Source organism: Vipera ursinii, assembly GCF_947247035.1.
Source record: "Vipera ursinii genome assembly, chromosome: 1".
Classification (NCBI taxonomy): Eukaryota; Metazoa; Chordata; class Lepidosauria; order Squamata; family Viperidae; genus Vipera; species Vipera ursinii.
The window spans coordinates 68940611-68962378 of NC_139512.1; the positions used below are offsets into that span (position 1 = coordinate 68940611).

The window sequence follows — 21768 nt, forward strand, 5'->3', positions numbered from 1 at the left end:
CTTTTTCCCCACAGCTGTTAAGTGAGTCATTGCATTTGTTAATTTAGTAAAATGGTTGTTAAGTGAACCTGGAGAGCAGGATAGGCCCTTACCTTTAAGCTTACCCCAGAAAGATTTGTTACTTGCGTGCCCTGGCTTGTGTTGCAGAAACAGAAAAAAAATCCTTTTGCAATGGAGCAAGGAACAATAGGTCGCCTTGGTGACTGTTGAGGAGAACATCAGAAGAAAAAGCAAGGGGGTAATCCTCAAAATTAAATATCTCCCATGTATAGAACAAAAATAACAGTCTTTATGTAGGTCTGTATCTTCATGTTCTATGATACATTTTTTTAACCATTAAATCAGATCAATGAAGCAAAGCAAGGCGACATATACTAGTTCATGTCCTCAACTTCTCAATATCTGCTAAACGGGGCTTCCAGAGGTTCCTGATTGCTTGATGGCTTTTTTAGACCATGATAAACAGATGTCTAGTTATTCATTAGACATGGAATAATATTTTTGAATAAAAAACAAAGAAAGAAACCCCCTCCAAACCATGGAAAAAACTGCAAAAAATCCAGTTCTACCTGTAATCTATGGATCTTCTTAAGTAGGATTTTTTTTGTATGAACCAGTAAATTAATGACTGTTTAAAGCAGAGGTGTCAAACTCAATTTCATTGAGGGCCGCATCAGCATTGCGGTTGCCCTCAGGGGGCCGGGTGGGTGTGGCCAGGGTGGGCGTGGCCTGCTGGGTGGGCGTGGCTAGAGTGCGTATGGCCTACTGGGTGGGCGTGGCCAGCTCTACATCGTTCACATCAAGGGTGCCTATGGGGGCCTGGGCAGGAGTGGGACAGATCTGAGGGTCTCTGGCAGAAGGAGGGTCTCTGGGCCAGGGCCAAGGCAGTGGGGGCCGTTCCCTCCCTGTTTCCAGGATGGCTTTGCGGGCCACATGAAACCACTTCGCGGGCCGGATCCGGCCCCCAGGCTTTGTGTTTGACATGTCTGGTTTAAAGGGTTGCCACTTTTCTTTTTCCTCCTCACACTCCATTTTCAAATTTTTCTCTTAGTAGCTGTTTTTCCTCCTTCAGTGCCCTTCACTGCTGATCCTCCTATAGCCTTACCTGTTGTTACGATAGCATCTGTCAGGACATCTCTGCAGGTGTGTAGGTCTGAAGCCAGAAACCCCTGAATGAGCTGAGATTCTGGTCTATCTAGAGTATTGTGGAGGCTTTAATTTAAATTCTTGTACAGACTCAATCGTTTCTGGCTTCAGCTCTAGTTCTAACCTGAACTCTTCCCTAAGAACTATTCAAATGTTATATTTTATTACTCTATTTTATTTAAAAATCTGTTTATTCATGAGTGATTCAAAGCACTGTATGAAGAAGATTAAAAGGCATAATAAAATAGACTATTTCGATCATAATACCCTACTACAGTAAATAAGCTAAATGGAGCTTATCTACTATAGTAGGGTATTATGACTGATGGGTCCCATTTGTTTAGATAAATTGTGAGTTGTATTATTTTTTCTATCATGCAATGTATGAAGGTCTATTACAATATATGCTATAATTTCTATCCAGCTGATCAGCTTGAGCAATTGGTTACCCTTATTGATTTATTTCCACATAAATCATGCTAACTTTCTTTCCATACAAATCATGTTCACTGAAAACTTCCAGATTGCCATCTTTTCATGCAAGAGTGCTGTGTGAGGATGATCTACTCTTTCACAATGAAACAGCAGAAAAAATATCAATGAAATGTCTCAGACCAGCGACTCCTATTAAACGGCGTGAACGGCTGCACCCCAGGACTGGGAAATATTCATATATGACCCAGAATGTCTTTGAACAAGAGCTTTATTTTGGTAAATATAAGGGGAATGAGTCTTAACTTTATAGAGTGAAAGACTGGTTTCTAAATTGGTTCCACTATAAGCTTGCAGAAAGTTCTACTACGCCAAATCAAATCTTGTCTACTGACAAGTATTATTAGAACAATAGATATTAAAACAATAATGTCTTTATTTCAAGAATTGCGTAATTTTTAATATTATAGGTAGCAGTGGTGACAGAAAACTGAGGAGCCCTGGTGGTGCAGTGGTTAGAATACAGTATTGCAGGCTAACTCTGCCCACAGCCAGGAGTTCGACCCTGATAGGGTCAAGGTTGACTTAGTCTTCCATCTTTCTGAGGTTGGTAAAATGAGGACCCAGATGGTTGGGGCAAGATGCTGACATTTTAAACCATACAGAGGGTGCTGTAAAGTACCATGGAGCAGTATATACTGTAAGTCTAAGTTGTTAGTCTAATTACTACTGCTATTTTCCTATTCATGTTTATGAGCTTCCCAATGCATCTGGTTGGCCATTGAATGACATAAAATGCTAGACCAGATGAATCTTTGGCCTCATTTGTTTTGCAGATTGTGAAATTCTCATCTTCCTCAAAGGACTCTGGAAATGTTATAGACTGAGAGATGCTCAACCAGTAAACTTAGTGTCTAAACTTTGATTTGCACATAGGACCTTGTCTAAACGCTATAAACTATTGTACCATGCTTATGAAATACAGAAAAGTGTTTCGCATCTGGAAATAATCAATGTTGCTAAGTTCCAATGGTTTTCTTCGTCCTGTCTACTTTCAGGCTCAGCCAAGATTATCCATCAAAAAACCAAGAAGGATCGTATCATTCTGGATAATCAAGATGTATATAACAAACATCTAGAACAATGCTACCCAAGACCTCCTGAACTCTGGAGCTTCAGACCACCAAAAGGGACAAGTAAGAGACGAACACTGTGCTGATTTCCCCCCATCTCATTTTCTCTCCCATTTTCATTTGAGAGAAAAAAATTGCTTTCGAAATTAGGTTAATATATCAAAATAATTTGATGAAAATTATCATCTCTTTTTTAAAAAAACTGAAATTAAGAGGAGAGATTTTTACACTTTCACATGTTATATGAAAGACTGCTCTTGTTTTCAACCTGATTTCTCAGAGAAATCAAGAAAGTGAAGAAATACTTACTTCACTATAAGAAAAAGGCACCTTAACTGGAACTACGTAGGTTTATAATGTTTTTAGACACCTGTGTCCTTATATTTAAAACATTTTTATTTAAATTTGTTTTTTCCAGAGTTGTTGCATCGGTCTAAGTCAGGGGTGTCAAACTGCTGGCTCATGGGCTGGATGCATCATGCCGAAACTGTGCCCACCCCATTGCCAGCAGTGGGGAAAAAGTCGCGATACATCACGACACGTCACGTGACGTTGCGAGTTTGACACCCCTGGTCTAAGTTCTATTATTTCTCTTCCACACAATTTCCTAATCATATTCTAACATAGCTTCCCGAAATTACAAATATTCTTTGGTTTATGACCAGTTGCTGAAAGTACAAGTAGACTTTGGTCAATGGCCTGGATTCAAAGTTCTGATGTCTACCCCTCCACGGTCATATGAACCATTTTGGGCACTTGACAATTGGCCTGCATTTATGGTCATTTGCAGCAAGCCCATTGTCAAATGGCTACAAATTATCAGTTTCCCCCCCCCCCCAGAAACCAGTGTTTACTTCCGATTTGGGCAAAAACTGCTCTTGAACAATGTGTTGCCCTAATTGTATAAGGTCTCTTGCTTGAGCAAATGAATGGACTAAAAGACTACCAAGGTCTCTTCCAACCCTGTTTTTCTATGTTCTAATGACTACGGCATTTGCTTAACCATCATGGTATTTGCTTAAGGACTGCCACAAAGGAGTTTTAAAACAGAAGTCCTTCTGTTCTTGTATTAAATCAGGTGCAGTCATGTGATAATCCGTTTTACAACTGTCATGACTTACAACTGAAAGTATGGACTCAATTACAGTTGTAACTCTACCTATATCCAGGGAAAGATTTAGATATAGCTATTCTCCTTTAAAGTGGCTCAGTGGGTTAGGACGCTGAGCTTGTCGATCGGAAGGTTGGGAGTTTGGTGGGTCGAATCCCGAGTGCCATGTAGCAGAGTGAGCGCCTGTTACTCGTCCCAGCTTCTGCCAACCTAGCAGTTCGAAAGCACGTAAAAATGCAAGTAGAAAAATAGGGACCACTGCGGTGGGAAGGTAACAGCATTCTGTGCGCCTTTGGCGTTTAGTCATGCCGGCCACATGACCACGGAGACGTCCTCGGACAAGCGCTGGCTCTTCGGCTTTGAAACGGAGATGAGCACTGGCCCCTAGAGTCAGAAACGACTAGCATGCATGTGCGGGGGAACCTTTACCTTTACCTTTATTCTCCCTTAATCAAAGAAAATATCCTGATACAGATTATTTGTTCCCCGTAGGGGCAAGAGGGATAAAAAAAATCAAGATGGCTGCAGCTATTTCATGGAAGCCCCCCCCTTTTTAGCAGGTGCTGTGTAGTGTTTACAGTCAGGGTGGGGCAATGATCACATGATTGCCTCTAGGTAAAATGCTGCTTTCCTCATGTTCTGGATCATGCTAATGGATAAAAGTCTTCAGCCCACAAATTATGAAGTAGCCTGCTCTGCTACCAACAGGGATTTGTTTTGCAAGGGAGAAAAATTCTAGTTCCTCACAAAAACTGAGTGGACTTTTTGCCATTCCATAGATAGGCACTCAGGATGGGAAAGGAAGAAAAACTGCTATTTAAATATGCAAATAATTGAATTCATAATAATTAAATAATAATTTAAGTATGTAAACTCTTCCCTGGATTTTCAAAATGATTTTTTCATGTTATTCTATCTGTTTGCTTGAATTTATATATCAGTATTTCTTTATATCATCATCATCATCATCATCATCATCATCATCATCATCCTAGCCATTGTCTATACACTGCAAGATGAAGGCCTTACTTCCGCATATTTCCAACCTATACGGTCCTGAGCTTTCCTTTCCCAATTGGGCCCCCTGATGTCATTGATCCATCTTGTTTTAGGTCTCTTTCATGGACACTTTTTATCAAGTGGGATCCATTCTCTGACTGCCTGGGTCCACCTGCCACCAGTTTGACTTACTATGTGACCATCCCATTTCTATTTCAATTCTTTTACTCTCTTGATGGTATCATATACTTTCATTTGTTCTGTGATCCATGTGCAGGTCTTTCTATCTTGTCTTGTAGTGCCAAGCATGTATCTTTCCATGCCTCTTTGCGTCACCTGTAGCTTTTCTATCCATTGTGAGGTTAGTTTCCATGTTTCACCAGCATACATTTGAGCAGGTAGCACACAGTGATTGAAAAATTTTCAGGCATAGTGGGAATTTGTTCTTGAAAATTATGCTTAGCTCTGCCAAATGCCTGCCAACCACATTTAACATGCCTTTCAATTTCCTTTATTGTATCACCTTTCATTGAGATCCGTTGACCAAGGTATATATATGTAGTGGTCTACTATGTCTAGTTCTTCTCCAGATATAAATTTTTTCTTTCTTTGGTGAATTTATTCAGCATAACCTGGCTCTTTTTCTAGGTTTATTTTTAAGCCAAATGGTTCTTCTCCTTTTGTATGTGTCTTTATAGTTCTTCTGGATCTTGTGAGAAGAGAATAACATCATTTGCAAGTCTTAAGTGATTTAAGTAGGCAGCATTGATTTTTATTCCATCTTTTGCCCAGTCTAGTTTGCAAAATACTTCTTCAAGGCAGGCTGAGAAAGGATGGGTGATATAGTATTGCCTTATCATACACCTTGTTCTATATTGATTTCCATTTTAAGGTCATTAAGGCAAATTGTCACTATTGTTTTTTCATTTGTTGATTATACTAAGTTTATGTAAGCAATGTCTATGCCTTGGTTGAGCAATGCATTAATTATTACATTGGAATACTGAATCAAACACCTTTTCCTAGTCAATGAAAGTCAGGCACAGAGGCATTGTGTACTTGTTGCACCTTTCAATGACTTGCTGAACAACCTGGATGGGATCCATTGAACTGTAGCCACTTTTGAACCCTGCCTGCTCCTTTGGCTGTGCATCATTTAATGATCTCAATATTCTTTTTGCTATTATCTTGGCGAAAACCTTATAGATGACTGAAAGAAGGTGTATTGGGCGATGGTTCTTTAAATAATCTCGGGCCCCTTTCTTGTGTATAAGAATCCCTTCAGCATTTTTCAATGCATCAGGTACCTTTTCTTCTCTGAGGCATCTCCAGTTTTGCTAGTATTTTGTATAAACTGTGACTGCTAGCTTTAGGCATTTCAACTTTAACACAGTCATTTCCTGAAGCTTTGCCATTTTCATTCATTTTATTATTTATTGACTATTATGTAATTCAGTTTTATCATTTGAACCCTTACACGTGTATTTAATGTTTTTCTTTGATGTGCCTGCTGCAGCATTTGCAGCTAAAGCAGATTCCTTTGTGTTCCATATGTCTTGACTGTCCACATTCACTGAATTCCAATGTATAAATAACATTTCTATCTGGATATCACCTAATTGTTCTGCATAATACAAAAGCCATTGGGATAATTTAAAATTTTGCCACAATCATTCACTATATAAAAAGAGCCAAGGGAAGTCAAATGTGCTGTTTAGACATTAATCTTTGTTTTTGTTCATCACTTTTACAAACAAGAACTCATATGAATGATTTACTAACTAGCTTTCATTAAAATTGTTCTGGATCAGCTAAAAAAGTGCAGAAGGGAATGATCCACTGGAAAACCCTTCCCACTCTTATTGAAGATTTTTCCCAAGTGGATGAAATACAATCACCTGACTCAACTGGAAGAGAAAGAGATCTGTGTGCTAAACAGGAAGAAAACGTATCTGAGACTGTTCGCATCTGTAAGAAAATGTTGGAACAATGGAAAACTGCCTGGAAATTTGGTAAGTGCATACTCTTTTTCTAGTTCTGGCTTAAGTTTGTTCTAGCCCATTTAAATTAATGGCCATTTTTTTTGTTTTGACTGCTGCTATTAATAACTGCCGAATCTCCTGTAACCTGTTACGAGTGGGTCACTTGAAATAATAATAATAAATAATATTCTCTCTGACGTTCTTCTTATGGTACTTTTGTACTTAACTTTCAGATCCTCATTGGCAGACAGCAACTATAGAAGGAATACTTGCAGACCTTGCTGATCTGCATGCTCAAAATCGGATCAATGGTTTACTTGTCTGTGCATCTGCTGTGCTTGAGCGTCCCTGTAAAGTCCCAAATGCAAGTCAGGAGTCAGGTAGATGGGCTGGGTGGAAATTTCTATCATTTCACTTATATTTCTTGAGAATTACTAGATACCACAGCTGCTGGGATATAAACAGTAACTGATTCAAGTACTCTTGATTTCTTCCTAGACAAGTTACCGGTAAGTTGCGGTTCCATCCATTTTTACGTTAAGAGAAGGCTTAACTGAATCTATTGGATGATACCATTGGCTAATAATTCAAGCAATCATTATAGAATAATATAGAAACAATTAGGTTTCTGTGTGCATTGGATACTACAGGTAGTCCTCGCTGTACAACAATTTGTTTAGTGACTGTTCAAAATTACAAAGGCACTGAAAAAACTGACTTATGACCATTTTTCACAATTACAACTGTTGCAGCATCCCCATAGTCACATGATCAAAATTCAGGCACTTGGCAACTCATATTTAGTGTCCTGTGATCATGTGATTCCCTTTTGCAACCTTCTGACAAGCAAAGTTAATGGAGAAGCCAGATTCATTTAACAGCCGTGTTACTAACTGAACAATTGCAGTGATTCACTTAATAGCTGTGAATCACTTAAGAACTGTCTTGCTTAGCAACAGAAATTTTGGGTTGTAAGTTGAGGACTACCTGTACTTTTATAAAAGGATGATGAAAGGAAATGCCTTTTATTGACCTAGTTCACATTTAATCTTAACCATGAGATCAATCAGTAAAGTAACCTAAATTAAATAAAAATTAACCTGTTTTAAAATCTTGCAAAACTACCAAATTTTGCAAAATTTCAGCAAGTTCATGTAAGGTTTCCCAAATGATATTATGAGATTTTGTATAAGAACGGCAACATTTTAATCTCATAGGATTTTATATGTCTAGAGTTTAAAGACTGCCAAATTTTTGTATTAAACTACAATGTACTTAATTGTTTTTGTAAGTGTGAATCAGCCTATTATATCTTGCTGATTGCAGTTTAAAAATCTTGGGCTTATTGTTATAAGCAATACAGCCATTAAGCCACATCAATGGGTTGTCTGGCTCCAGAAGTTCCAGTATTTAAAATTTAGGATTTAAAACAAATATGCTGGTAACTGACTTTGGATTTCTGAGTTTTAAATGTATATTTTATTACTGAACTACAAGAGTCACCTTCTAGAGAAGATGGGCGGCATAAAAAATTAATAAATAATAATAATGATGACCTGGCACTGTCAACTAGCATGGGGATCCAATCGTGGTATGCAGCATTTGAGGTGGTTGGTCACTAGAGGGCGCTCCATCCATTTTAAAACTCTTTTTTAAAATGGATTTTATGGGTTTTATTTGTAAATTACTCAGAGTAAATTACTCATAGTGAGGTGGGCAATGTATACATTTGTTAAAAATAAATATACTATCCCTTGCCCCACTGCAAGAATTTGGGATACACATTCCAAAGCTTAGGTAAGAAATAATTTAATTGTCCTCCAAGCACAATGACTGTCTTAGTTCATTTTAGTTTTTAATTCTCTCCATTATCTCTGACAAGAATAGTGCCCTTTGCAATGCACATTTCAAAACCTTTCTAAAAGACTTAAGAAATCTTTAAAAAGCTATAAAACCTTCACAGCAATTTATTTATAAAATTATTATTATTATTATTATTATTATTATTATTATTATTATTATTATTATTATTATTATTATTATTATTATTATTTTAATCCCATTTATATCCCGCCCTTCTCCGAAGACTCAGGGCGGCTTACAATTTAAGCACAAACCAATTTTAACATACTGTAAGTATATTTTTTAAATCCAGCATTGTTTCATCATGCACATGTGCTGTTTTCCTCAGTAATAGGACTAGATACTTTCACGAAGGGCATAGAGATTGAGGATATACCGAAAAAAATACAGCCTTTGCTGCAAAAAACTCTGTTTGATTCGGATGCACATGTACGAATGGCAGCTGCAGTATGCTTCTATGCCATGTGGAAACCAAATCCAGAGGCACAGTCTATTATGAAGGATGCTCTGATACATGGTTAGTATACATCTTTTTTTTCTCTGTATGAATATTCCTAATCCATAAACCCATGATAATTGAGGGGACCTTGGTGCTCTCTGAGCTTGGTTGTTTTCTTGTAGAAGTCTTGATGATGTTCAGGACTAGCATTGATGATGTTACCTAGTTTGGGTAATGAAACATCTGCAAGAAAGTAACCAAGCTCTGAGAGCACCAAGGACGCCTTATCTCAACCCTGAGCTACAAATATACTCTTTTATTGACCATGATAATTTTTTTGCCTCACAAAAAGCTAAGAAGAGTATCGAGAAAGGGATCCCAAAAGAGAAATGCAGGAACCATTACCTATTTCTTAAGTCCAAAACAAAGAGATAACCGTCAGATGCAACTCATGTACATGCCTCACTGACCTATAACAGGGCTTTTCAACCTTTTCTCCCATTGTACCACTTTTAGGATATGGCAATATCCGAGTACCACCAGTCGCCTAGCACGGTGTCAAAAACTTGATGACCAAAAAAAAAAGGAAAAAAGTGATGAAGTAAAGGTAGTCCTTGACTTACAACAGTTCGCTTAGTGACTGTTCGAAGTTACAATGGCACTGAAAAAAGTGCCCCGCAATTGATGTCAGCCCTACTAGGCAGACCAGACCAGGAAATCAACTCCATGGGAAGGCTAACACAACTTTTATTGTGATTGGCTATGATACCTGAACCTTGCAGGTTTGACTTCTCCTCCTTCTTACACTCCAGTGAATCAGAGAGGGGTCCACCTGAGCCGCTTCTGAAAGTTATTTCATTGTTCTGGATTTTTAAAAAAGGCTTTGCCCCCTTTTGCTTAAGTAATGGTTCCTGCATTTCTCTTCTGACATCTGCCTTACTCTCCATAGCAGACATGTCAAACTCACACAGTGCATCGGGACAGTTTCGCCATTGCCGGCAATAGGGCGGACACGGCTTCCACGTGACGTGTCCAGCCCACGGACTGGCAGTTTGACACCCCTGCTCTATAGACTAGGACCCCCATCTAGCTAAAGGAGAAATGGGAACATGAATCACCTGCAAACACCCTGTGCCTTTTCCATACATCATTAGGCCCCGTTGAAAAGCAACAGGATTGGCTAATTACATTGCTATCTGGACTAAGGAGTAGATCAAATGACATACAGGTAGTCCTTGACTTATAGCAGTATTTTTAGTGACCATTTGAAGTTACAATGGCACTGAAAAAAGTGACTGATGACCATTTTTCACACTCATGACCTTTGCAGCATCCCCATGGTCACCTAATCAAATTTTGGATGTTTGGCAATTTGACTCATATTTATGATGGTTGCAGTGTCCCGGGGTCATGTGATCACCTTTTGCGACCTCCTGACAAAGACAATGGAGAAGCCAGATTCACTTAACAATTAGTGTGACTAATTTAACAATTCAGTTAACAGCTGTGGCAAGAAAGGTCATAAAATACATGGCCTGGGTCCGGGTTATTTGAGGGAACACCTGCCGGCATCAAACGCCCTTCGCCCAGTGCGCTCCCACAGGGAGGGTCTGCTCAGGGTTCCGCCGGTGAGAGATTGCCAGCGGGTGACACCCAGGGATAGGGCCTTCTCAGTGGGAGCGCCTGCCCTCTGGAACCAGCTGCCGGTGGAGCTGAGGACTGCCCCCGACCTCCGATCATTCCGCCGGGGCCTGAAGACCTGGCTCTTTGAGCTCCCGGGCCCAGGCTGAGGAGAAAATTTTTAACTGGGGTTTTTTTTTTAAGAGTACAGGGTGAATTTAATATTTTTTTAACTTGGTTTTTAACTTTGGTATGTTTTGATTTTTAATTCCCTGTAAACCGCCCTGAGTCCTCAGGGAAAGGGCGGTATACAAATGTAATAAAAATAAATAAAATGGGCCAAAATTCACTTAACAACTGTCTTGCTTAGCAACAGAAATTTTGTGCTCAGTTGTGGTCGTATGTTGAGGACTACTATATTTTTATCCAAAAAATTTAATATTTTTATGCAATCTTTTGGCGGATTCGGAACCCTGACATGCATTTATTCCCATTTTCTCGTTAGGTAATTCTGCAGACAGCTGGGCAGCAGCTCAAGCTCTAGCACTGGAAGGAATTGCCAGTTTCCAGGTAGTGGAAAGGATTCTGTCTCAGATTTTTGATCAGAACGATGATGCCTCAGAAGAGCAGGCATGTCTTTTGTTAGCTCGGCTCAGCAAACACACAGTAAGTGTACCAAAGCTCAGGAAGAAGAATGTGGGGAGAAGCACATGATAGGTAGGGCGGCCGAGGAGTTCTGAATCAATTTTCCCATCCTTATTGGATACACACTGTTATGTATTGAGCTTGTGGTACCAGACCACGTGCATTACTGGAGAGCTAACGGCTCCCCAGAAACCCAGACAGGCCGTCTCCGGTCCTGCAATTGGTCAGCCCTAGGCGGCAAGTTCGGGTTCAATCCTATTGGCTGCTTCTGTAGGGTTTGGCTATATATTGTGGCTGGCTGCGGCCCAAGCTCAAGTACAGTACTGGCGAAAATAAAGAATTTCACTGTACTCAGCCTTGTGTCTTCGTTCCTGCTCACCAGAGCCCATGACATAACACACACATTGTGCACTAGGGTGTCAGCAAGGGCAGCAGCTCATTTTCCTTGTTGTGCTTCACAAGCAAAATGGAATTGAATTGGGTGGGAGGGAGGCCACCAGGGGATATCAGGCTTCAAGGAGATTTTACCATCTTTTAGGCTTTTGCCACATGCATGCTTGCAGAAAAGACCACTATGGCTACATTTCTTCAAAATTTTTTTAAAAATGCTTGCCATCTAAAAAGCAAGCCTTTGGGACCTCACCAATGAGGTAGCTCCGAAGAGTGGTGAGCAGTGCTTTTTTTGTAAAAGAAAAAGGTGCCGGAATTCTCACACGTCATACAAACCTGCCTTGCCTACCCTACAAGGTTCCATCCAAAAAAGGTGCCGGAACTCCGTTCTGAGCGTTCTATGACAAAAAAAGCCCTGGTGGTAAGATGTCATCAAACTGTTGTTGAATTATATTGCCTTTTTATGAGATAGAGACTGGAATGCTGATTTTCAAAACATCACTCTTTGTTTCCAGTTCTGAGGCAGGCTACAGTAATGCCGCAGTTCCTGTTTTCATTTATCAGTGTGCCTTACATGCCTTCCTTTTGTTTTCTTCTTCCTCTTCCCTTTGCTTTCAGGTTAAACTATTTTGGGGCAGTGGCGTAGCGTGGGTTGTCAGCACCCGGGGCAAGGCAAGTAATTTGCGCCCCCTAACCTGTGGATTTTAGCATTCAAGTCTCTTCCACTAGCTCAGGAATTCTGGGAGTTGAAGTCCATGAGTCATAAAAGAGCCAAGGTTGCCTACCCCTGAGTTAGGTTCAAGGCAAAAAAGGGTCTCTGGAGAAGAGGGAAAATGCTAGTTTAAAACTGAAACAAGGCAACTTTAAGGTGCCTCAGCTGTGATTTAGGATGAGACAAAGAGAGGACATGGCGTTGAAAATGGTTAATGGGGCATGTTTGTTCCACTCTTAGTGGACGTCAGGATAAACCCCACGAGAGAATGACCTTACAACAGATGTGAATAGGCTTGGACTACATTTGTAGATTGAGTGCATACATCACATGGAGCGATGATGGGCTTCATCAAGATTTATGATCCCACAATTGGCTAGTTTTCTCCATCTTGTCCTAAACCCTGGATACCAACCACGGTTTATGGCTTAGCATGTGGCGTGGGGTTGACCCAACATGTTAGGCGACAAACAATGACTTCCAACTTACAATGCCTCAGCTTCCCAAGGTTATTCCAAAGCCGGAAAAGCCAACCAACCCACCCTGCAGCTTTGCCTGCTTAGGCTGAACCCCAGGAATTCATACTTGCTGCGGCGCCCGACCTATTTTCTGCCCAGACGCTGCTTATCCAAGCCAAGCCGCCTCCTTCTCTTTGGCACCTCGCCCCAAAGATTCGCCGGCCTGGCTGGAAACTCTTGCTGCTGGCGATGTGTGTTGGGGGGGTGGTCCCGATCGCCGATGCACGGTTGGATCGGCAACCTGCCGACGCAGCTTTCGTTCCAGAGCAGGGACCCCCGGAGAGACGCTGCAGCGATCCTCCCCCCGTGGGAAATCCACCCTCTTTCAAGCCCCGCTGCGCCCCCCCGCCTTTGGCAACCCCGGGAGCGCCTTGGGAGAGCCTCCGCAGCGGAGCCCCGGGCTTGCAGGAGGGCCGCGCTCTGTGCACGCTCAGGAGCTGCCTTCTCCTTTGCGGGGGGGAGGAGGGAGAGAAGGCTTCTGTCCAGCGCCGGAGCGAAGGCGGATTCCAGCCTCTGGCCCTCCTGGCGGGAGCCGTCCTTACAAATGGCGGGAGTAAATAGGCGCCAACCGTGGTTGCCTGCGGCGGCGGCGCCAAAGAAAGGGGGGAGGGCAGGCGGGAAACAAGCCGGAACTTCAGCCAACCCGAAGGCGAGAGGGATTATGCCCTTTCGGGGGAGCGGAGGCCGCCTGGCAAAAGTTAAAGGAGCTCCAGCCGGGCCTGGCTCCCCGGAGCCTTCTAGGCCGGGCAAAGAAGAGCGCCTCCGACTTGTGGCCTATGGAGTTTCCGGTCGGAGCGGCCCGAAGGAGGAGTCACGCTGTGTGTTTGTGTGTGTGTGTGTGTGGCGCGCCGTGGGGCGTCAGGCCCTTCCCGGCTGGGGCTCCGGTGCCTCCGCCCTGCCGGATCCCGGCGCCGTCGAGCGCGCCCCCCCAGATGTTGCGCCCGGTGCGGCCGGCCCCCCCTGCACCCCCCACGCTACGCCACTGTTTTGGGGGGAGAGGGAAGAGACAGCACACCCAGTATAGTAGGGAAGATATTTTGCTTTAAACCAGTGGAATAAATTTTTACTGTGGTGTTAAAAACTTTGCCTTTTATCTTCTTTTAAGTCACCTTAGCTCAGCCATTTAATTAAGAGGAAATGATCAGATACTAACATGTAACATCCACCTTTCTTAATTTCTTAATTTCTTTCCTCTTTTTATATGTATTCATTTGTGTGTGTGTGTGTGTTTCTCTCTGTGTGTGTGTGTGCATATAATGAATTGGCAAAATTACAAATTCTTTTGGTTTTTCATTTATGACTCTTTAATGGTAATCAAATGGACATACAATGGATATGAGTTAAAAAAATACAATAAACTATTTTATTATTTCAAATTCTTCTCAAATAACAGATTGCAATAAAATCTTTATTACTCTACAATAAACTTCTCAGTTGGGGAAACCATAAATTGTCCTTATGTTTAAGAAAAAATATAGTTTTTGAGTTTACATATGCATGCACACACACACACACACACACACACACACATACTAAATGCTTTGCTATTTTTATTTTCTTTTTTTGATTGTTCAAGTAATGTGAAGAATAAGCAAAAATAACAGTTGCATTAATGCATATATTAGCAAGTTAAACCTTCAATAGCAAAACTTGCACACTAAATCTACACCTAAATCTACTGTTTGATACCAATATTCGGTAAAATCATGAAAGTGTTCTTTTTAAAAAGATATTTTAATAAAAAGAAATAAAAAATACCCTTTATACCCTTTTGAGAGATGAGTTATAAATCCCCCTTTCTTCCTGTCTATGTACAGAATGTCATATGGACACATTATAGAATATTTTTAGATTCCTTGTTAATTTAATGCTTTCAGGGCTTGGTTCATTGTTTACTGGCATCAGAATTGAACAGCTATCAATGGATACATCGGGTTTTGGCATGTAAAACATTGTCTCGTATTCCAGGGAGCGTCACCCAGGTATGTTTCATCTCATAAATTGGAAACACAAAAAATATTGGTGATGCTATTTTTCTGATACGATTGAAGTTTATTGGAGATTCCACCTTACAGGAACAAAAGAAAAATATCTCTCGTTAAAAAAAATAATTTACACAAGGCTTTAAAACTGAACTATTATTGTGGGTAGATGTTGGCAAGAGGTTTATCAAAAACATTCCCTTCTCTTATTGCTGCATCCAAAGACAGAAAGACCAGTCTCTTTGGACTTTCTTATATTTTTTGTTTGAGGGAAACACTCAGCCTTTCTACATGGTTATCTCTGAAAGTGTTTCTCATAGTGATACTAAAATCAGAAACAACTCATTATTCTAAAAAAAAGTGGATTTTAAAAAAACCTCTTATATGTGTTATATGAAGTCACTTTATGACTTACATAAGGTCTTCTAAATAGGACCTCAAGAACAAAATTGTCCAACTGATGTGGACAGATTGGAAAATTGAGGTACGCCAGGCAGCTGCCAAGGTTTTGGGACATTTGAAACTTGGAAAAGAAGTCCATGATCAGCTGAGGTGAGCATCATACATCACTTGCATTATCTGTACTTTTATGTAGAAACATAGATGTGGTACGGTATCTCCAGTGGACACAAACCGCCTCCACAATACCTTAACATGAGAAATGATATCTCATATTGTATATTTATATGCAAACTGCCATCAGTATTATGATACGGCCTGTTTTTTGTGATGATAAAGGGAGAAAAATATTCATGTTTTCTGTAAAGATTTTTCATGCACAGAGGACCGAATTTCGGTTACCTGCAAGGAAAGATAGCCTTCTTGCATTCCTGTAGCTTTGTACCTCATGAAAATATTTTCCCAAAATTGAGAAACACCCTAGAAGAGAATAGATGGCAGAAAGGAAATGTGACAACAAAAAATAATTGTCATATATGCCAGGTGTGGAATGGACCCTACCCCTTTGCTTGTACAGGTGTCTTCCAATGTTCTTTGAAAGAATTACTAAAACATTTTAGGATCCCTAAAATCTGATTGATGTATAATTAGCTGTATAATTATTAATGCTAAACCTAGCAACTAATAACATGATGACAAATATGTTTGCATTGAAGCTGCTGTGTATTATTATTTAGCTTTGCCCTCAAAGCTAAGTAATACATTTTCTTTTATTTTCCCTGGGATGCGTAAATCAAGTGAGCTTATCATTCACTAATGGCATACTTATCCTCTCAGAGACAATCTAAAAAGGGGAGACTGCCGGAAGAAAGTGGAAGCTCTTTCATTGATTGGCTGGCTGAAATTCATGACAGCCAGGCTGCTCCCTGGCTTTCTTCAGTGTTTCTCTGATGACTTCGTAGCTGTCAGAAAAGAAGCTTGCTGGGCAGCCGGAGCACTTCAGATTAAAGAAGAGACAGTAAGTGTTTACTAAAACCATTGATAAAGGATTTGAATGCAAAGGTGTACATAAACTCCATTTCTGAATGTAAGATTTTCAGAGTTACATTACTCTGATCTAAGAATATGTTGCTGTTGTTGTTAGTTGCAAAGTCATGTCCGACCCATCGCGACCCCATGGATAATGTTCCTCCAGGCCTTCCTGTCCTCTACCATCTTCTGGAGTCCATTTAGGCTCACGCCTACTGCTTCAGTGACTCCATCCAGCCACCTCATTCTCTGTCGTCCCCTTCTTCTCCTGCCCTCAACCTTTCCCAGCATTAGGCTCTTCTCCAGTGAGTCCTTCTCATTAGGTGGCCAAAGTATTTGAGTTTCAACTTCAGGATCTGGCCTTCTAAAGAGCAGTCGGGGTTGATCTCCTCTAGGACTGACCGGTTTGATCACCTTGCAATCCAAGGGACTCGCAGGAGTCTTCTCCAGCACCATAGTTCAAAGGCCTCAATTCTTTGGCGCTCAGCCTTTTTTTATGGTCCAGCTTTCACTGCCATACATTGCAACTGGGAAGACCATAGCCTTTACTATACACACTTTTGTTGGCAGGGTGATGTCTCTGCTTTTTAGTATGCTGTCTAGATTTGTCATGGCTTTCCTACCCAGGAACAAGCTTCTTTTAATTTCTTGGCTGCAGTCCCCATCTGCAGTGATCTTGGAGCCCAGGAAAATAAAATCTGTCACTATCTCCATTTCTTCCCCACCTATTTGCCAGGAATTGAGAGGGCTGGATGCCATGATCTTGGTTTTCTTAATGTTACGTTTCAAGCCAACGTTTGCACTCTCCTTCACCCGCAACAAGAGGCTCTTTAGTTCCTCTTCACTTTCTGCCATTAGAGTGGTATCATCTGCCTATCTTAGGTTGTTGATATTTCTCCTGGCAATCTTAATTCCAATTTTTGATTCATCTAGCCCTGCCTTTCTCATGATGTGCTCTGCATATAAGTTAAACAGGCAGGGTGACAGTATATAGCCTTGCCGGACTACTTTCCCAATTTTGAACCAATCAGTGGTTCCGTGTCCAGTTCTCACTGTTGCTTCTTGACCCGCATATAGGTTTCTCAAGAGACAAATAAGATGGTCTGGTACTCCCATCTCTTTAAGAACTTGCCACAGTTAGTTGTGATCCACACAATCAAATGCTTTAGCATAGTCAATGAAGCAGAAGTAGATGTTTTTCTGGAACTTCCTAGCTTTCTCCATGATCCAGCATATGTTGGCAATTTGATCTCTAGTTCCTCTGCCTCTTCGAAATCCTGCCTGTACTTCTGGTAGTTCTCGGTCCACATACTGCTGGAGTCTAGCTTGTAGGATTTTAAGCATAACTTTACTAGCATGTGAAATGAGTGCAATGGTGCGATAGTTTGAACATTCTTTGGCACTGCCTTTCTTTGGAATTGGAATGTAAACTGATCTTTTCCAATTCTGTGGCCACTGTTGTGTTTTCCAAATTTGCTGGCAAATTGAGTGTAGCACTTTTACATCGTTTTTTAAGATTTTGAATAGCTTAGCTGGAATACTGTCGCCTCCACTAGTTTTGTTGTTGCTCAGCTTTCCTAAGGCCCATTTCACTTCACATTCTAGGATGTCTGGCTCGAGGTCAGTGACCACCTCATCGTGGTTATCAGGGACGTTAAGCTCGTTCTTGTATAGTTCTTCTGTGTAATTTTGCCACCTCTTCTTAATCTCTTTTGCTTCTGTTAGGTCCCTGCCATTTTGGTCCTTTATCATGCCCATTTCTGCATGAACGTTCCCTTCATCTCTCCAATTTTCTTGAAGAGCTCTCTGGTCCTCCCTATTCTATTGTTTTCTTCTATTTCTTTGCACTGTTCATTTAAGAAGGCATTCTTATCTCTTCTATCTATTCTCTGGAATTCTGCATTCAATTGGGTGTATCTTTCTTTTTCTCCCTTGCCTTTTGCTTCCCTCCTGTCCTCAGCTATTTGCAAAGCTTCCTCAGACAGCCATTTTGCTTTCTTGCATTTCTTTTTCTTTGGGATGGTTTTAATTGCTACTTCTTGTACAGTGTTGTGAACCTCCATCCATAGTTCTTCAGGCACTCTGTCTATCAGATCTATTTGTCACCTCTACTGTATATTCGTCAGGGATATCATTTAGTTCATATCTGAATGGCCTAGTGCTTTTTCCTACTTTCTTCAGTTTAAGCCTAAATTTTGCAACGAGAAGCTCATGATCTGAGCCACAGTCAGCTCCTGGTATCGTTTTTACTGACTATATAGAGCTTCTCCATCTTTGGCTGCAGAGCACATAGTCAATCTGATTTCTGTATTGACTGTCTGGTGATGTCCATGTGTAGAGTTGTCTCTTGGGTTGTTGGAAAAGAGTGTTTGCTATGACCATCATATTCTCTTGACAAAATTCTATCAGCCTGTGCCCTGCTTCATTTTGTACTCCAAGGCCAAACTTGTCTGTTATTCCAGTTATCTTTTTGGCTTCCTACTTTAGCATTCCAATCCCCCGTGATGATAAGGACATCATTTTTGGGTGTTAGTTCTATAAGGTGCTGTAGGGCTTCATAGAACTGGTCAATTTCATCCTCTTCAGCACCGGTGGTTGGGGCATAGACTTGGACTACTGTGATTTTGAATGGTTTGCCTTGGATTCGAACTGAGATCATTCTGTCATTTTGGGGATTGTATCCCAGTATTGCTTTTCCTACTCTTTTATTATGAAGGCTACTCCATTTCTTCTGAGGGATTGTTGCCCACAGTAGTATACCTGATGGTCATCTGAATTAAATTCACCCATTCCTGTCCATTTTAGTTTGCTGATTCCTAAGATGTCGATGTTCAGTCTTGTCACCTCTTGTTTGACCATGTCCAGCTTTCCTTGATTCATGGATCTTACATTCCAGGTTCCTATGGAGAAAAAATCTTTACCACCATATACATCCACAGCTGAGCGTCCTTTCGGCTTTGGCCCAGTCGCTTCATTCTTTCTGGCGCTACTAGTACTAGCCCTCTGCTCTTCCCTCGTAGCATATTGGACGCCTTCCGACCTGAGGGGCTCATCTTCCAGTGTCATATCTTTTTGCCTTTTGGTACTGTCCATGGGGTTTTCATGGCAAAGATACTGGAGTGGGTTGCCATTTCCTTCTCCAGTGGATCATGTTTTGTCAGAACTCTCTGCTATGACCTGTCCATCTTGGGTGGCCCTGCACAGCATAGCTCATAGCTTCATTGAATTACGCAAGCCCCTTCGCCACGACAAGGCAGTAATCCATGAAGGGGATCTAAGAATAGAACAATACAACTTGCTTGTGAATGAAGAAATATCCTAGTTTAGTAAGGAAAATCTGTGTGCAGAATCAGTCTTCTGCATATATAACTTGTTGGGTTATAAAACAGGATATGCAATTATATTTCTACATTGGATATTTATTTAGAATGAATGTGCCTTTTGATATATCCCCATTTGGTCAGCACTAATTACGTACATTGTGCTTTGGATTTGTGCCAGTATCTGAATAAAGTTGGCATCATCTACGGTAGTAGATGGAGCATTATTTTTACATACAAGAAGAGGCAATTGCTTAATGGGGGCACTTTATCTTTTAAACCATATCATTTATTTGCTGAAGGCCTAAATGCATTAAAGGTAGTCCTCAAATTATGACTTTAATTGATCCTGGAATTACAATCATAATCATGCCGGTCGTTAAGCAGGCCATCATGTAATTGCACCCAATTTATCTTTTTTGCAGTGGTCATTAAATGAATGTGATGGTCATTAAGTGAATCCATTGTCCGCAATGGGCATTTTCTGCCAGTATCCAGAAGTAAAGGCCAGTTTCCTTTAAAAAACATTGTAAATTGTGGTGCTGTGATGAGACACTGTAAGCAGTTGTAAATGTGGGTTGGTCACCAAGTGCCTAAAATGCAATTATGTGACCACTGGGTGGGGCACCGTCAGAACTTAGAACCTGGTCGTAAGTATAGTTTTTGTGTTCTACATTAACTTCAGTCACCTAGCATCTTTTGTCCGTGGGAGGGAAAAACCATGACTCCAATCAAATTCAAGTTATGGTGAGGAATCTGTAATCTGCCAGATGTTCCTAAAGCCCCAACCTCTGTTAACAGTGACTTTGTTGTTTGGGTTTATAGGGAGTTTTGTAGTTCAGCAATGCCTGAATGCCATAAATTGCTCACTCCAGTGAGATGCAGTGCCTGGATAAAAGGTTATTTCATGTTATTCCTAAGCATCCTATTACACTCATAAAGGTGTCAGAAAATAGAAGACAGGAAGGGAAGAACAGAGAACGAAAGATGTGTCTTGAAAAATCTCTTTGAGACAAATTGATAATTATTTCTTCCTTTTGAAAATAGAAATGACAAAGTAGCAAGCAAAACTGCAACTAAAGCCTTCATCCCACAGACACATCAATAGGAAGAAAATGGTGAAGGCAACAGGATGAAGTGCTTTGAGAGCTTAATCTGGTTTGTGGTCTGCCAGTTATCTATTCCTTAAAGCCAGTTCCTCCTGTAAAAGCAAACATTTTTTTCAGCAAGAAGGATGATTCACGGATTTATCAATATCTAGCAAGTCACAAGTCACCTAATTATTGTGTTCATAAGCTTTTATTGTATAACATATCTGTACTTGCATATTGTGGTCTTGGTTCTCTAGTTACAGCTTTTAATTTGGGATAACTTATGTATTTAATATAAATAACCCTATTTTAAAAAGATATATGAAGAAGGCTCTGTATCAGTCAACAGATTTTGTTGTTGTTGTTGAACAGGTACTGAAATGCCTTTTTAAGATCATGCAGACCGATCCTTTATGGAAAATCAAAGCTCTTGCCATCAGAGGTATTGTACTATTAAACTGTGGAGAATTCTTATTACAGTTTGTACCCTATCTATCAATTGATTTTGTAACTGTAACTTTGGATGTTCTCTTTGTGAAAAATTCATCTAGTTGGCCACCAAAAGAAAAGGAAGGTGGTCTTCTTACACCCTGAATAAGGCTTACATTTTAGGGAGTATGTATTGTATTGCATCTGTGTGTGTGAGAGCAACATGGACCCAGGTTAACCATGCTTGGCTTAGGCCCACTAGGAGTAGGCTAAGATGGATTTAAATGTGTTGTGATTATCAAGTCTAATCAAACAACTGTACTCCCAACTTGTGATCCATAGAGATACAGCAAGTGAGCAGTAAATGTAATCCTCATGAGGTCAATAAAACGGACCACTTGCATGTAGGTATGAACTATATTGTGTACAGTTTATTTGAAATGGCTGGCTTAGAAGGTAATTTACAAAATTTTTGATGTCAGTAGAGTACTACATAAAGAAGAAATGGTCTACACTAAATATAATCAG

General features: G+C 40.6%; 1 protein-coding gene across 1 annotated transcript in view; it reads left to right on the top strand.

The window, feature by feature from the left end:
- The window catches only part of HEATR4 (HEAT repeat containing 4), a gene marked incomplete at its 5' end in the record, with an annotated part of 34613 nt that overhangs the window by 1546 nt on the left and 11299 nt on the right, over positions 1-21768 (top strand). The window contains 10 exons of the mRNA XM_083356096.1: positions 1670-1857; positions 2637-2774; positions 6633-6833; positions 7037-7183; positions 8995-9183; positions 11231-11391; positions 14868-14972; positions 15406-15524; positions 16209-16389; positions 21184-21253. Of these exons, the coding sequence (XP_083212222.1) occupies positions 1670-1857; positions 2637-2774; positions 6633-6833; positions 7037-7183; positions 8995-9183; positions 11231-11391; positions 14868-14972; positions 15406-15524; positions 16209-16389; positions 21184-21253 (1499 nt within the window). The remainder of the gene's footprint in view (positions 1-1669; positions 1858-2636; positions 2775-6632; positions 6834-7036; positions 7184-8994; positions 9184-11230; positions 11392-14867; positions 14973-15405; positions 15525-16208; positions 16390-21183; positions 21254-21768) is intronic.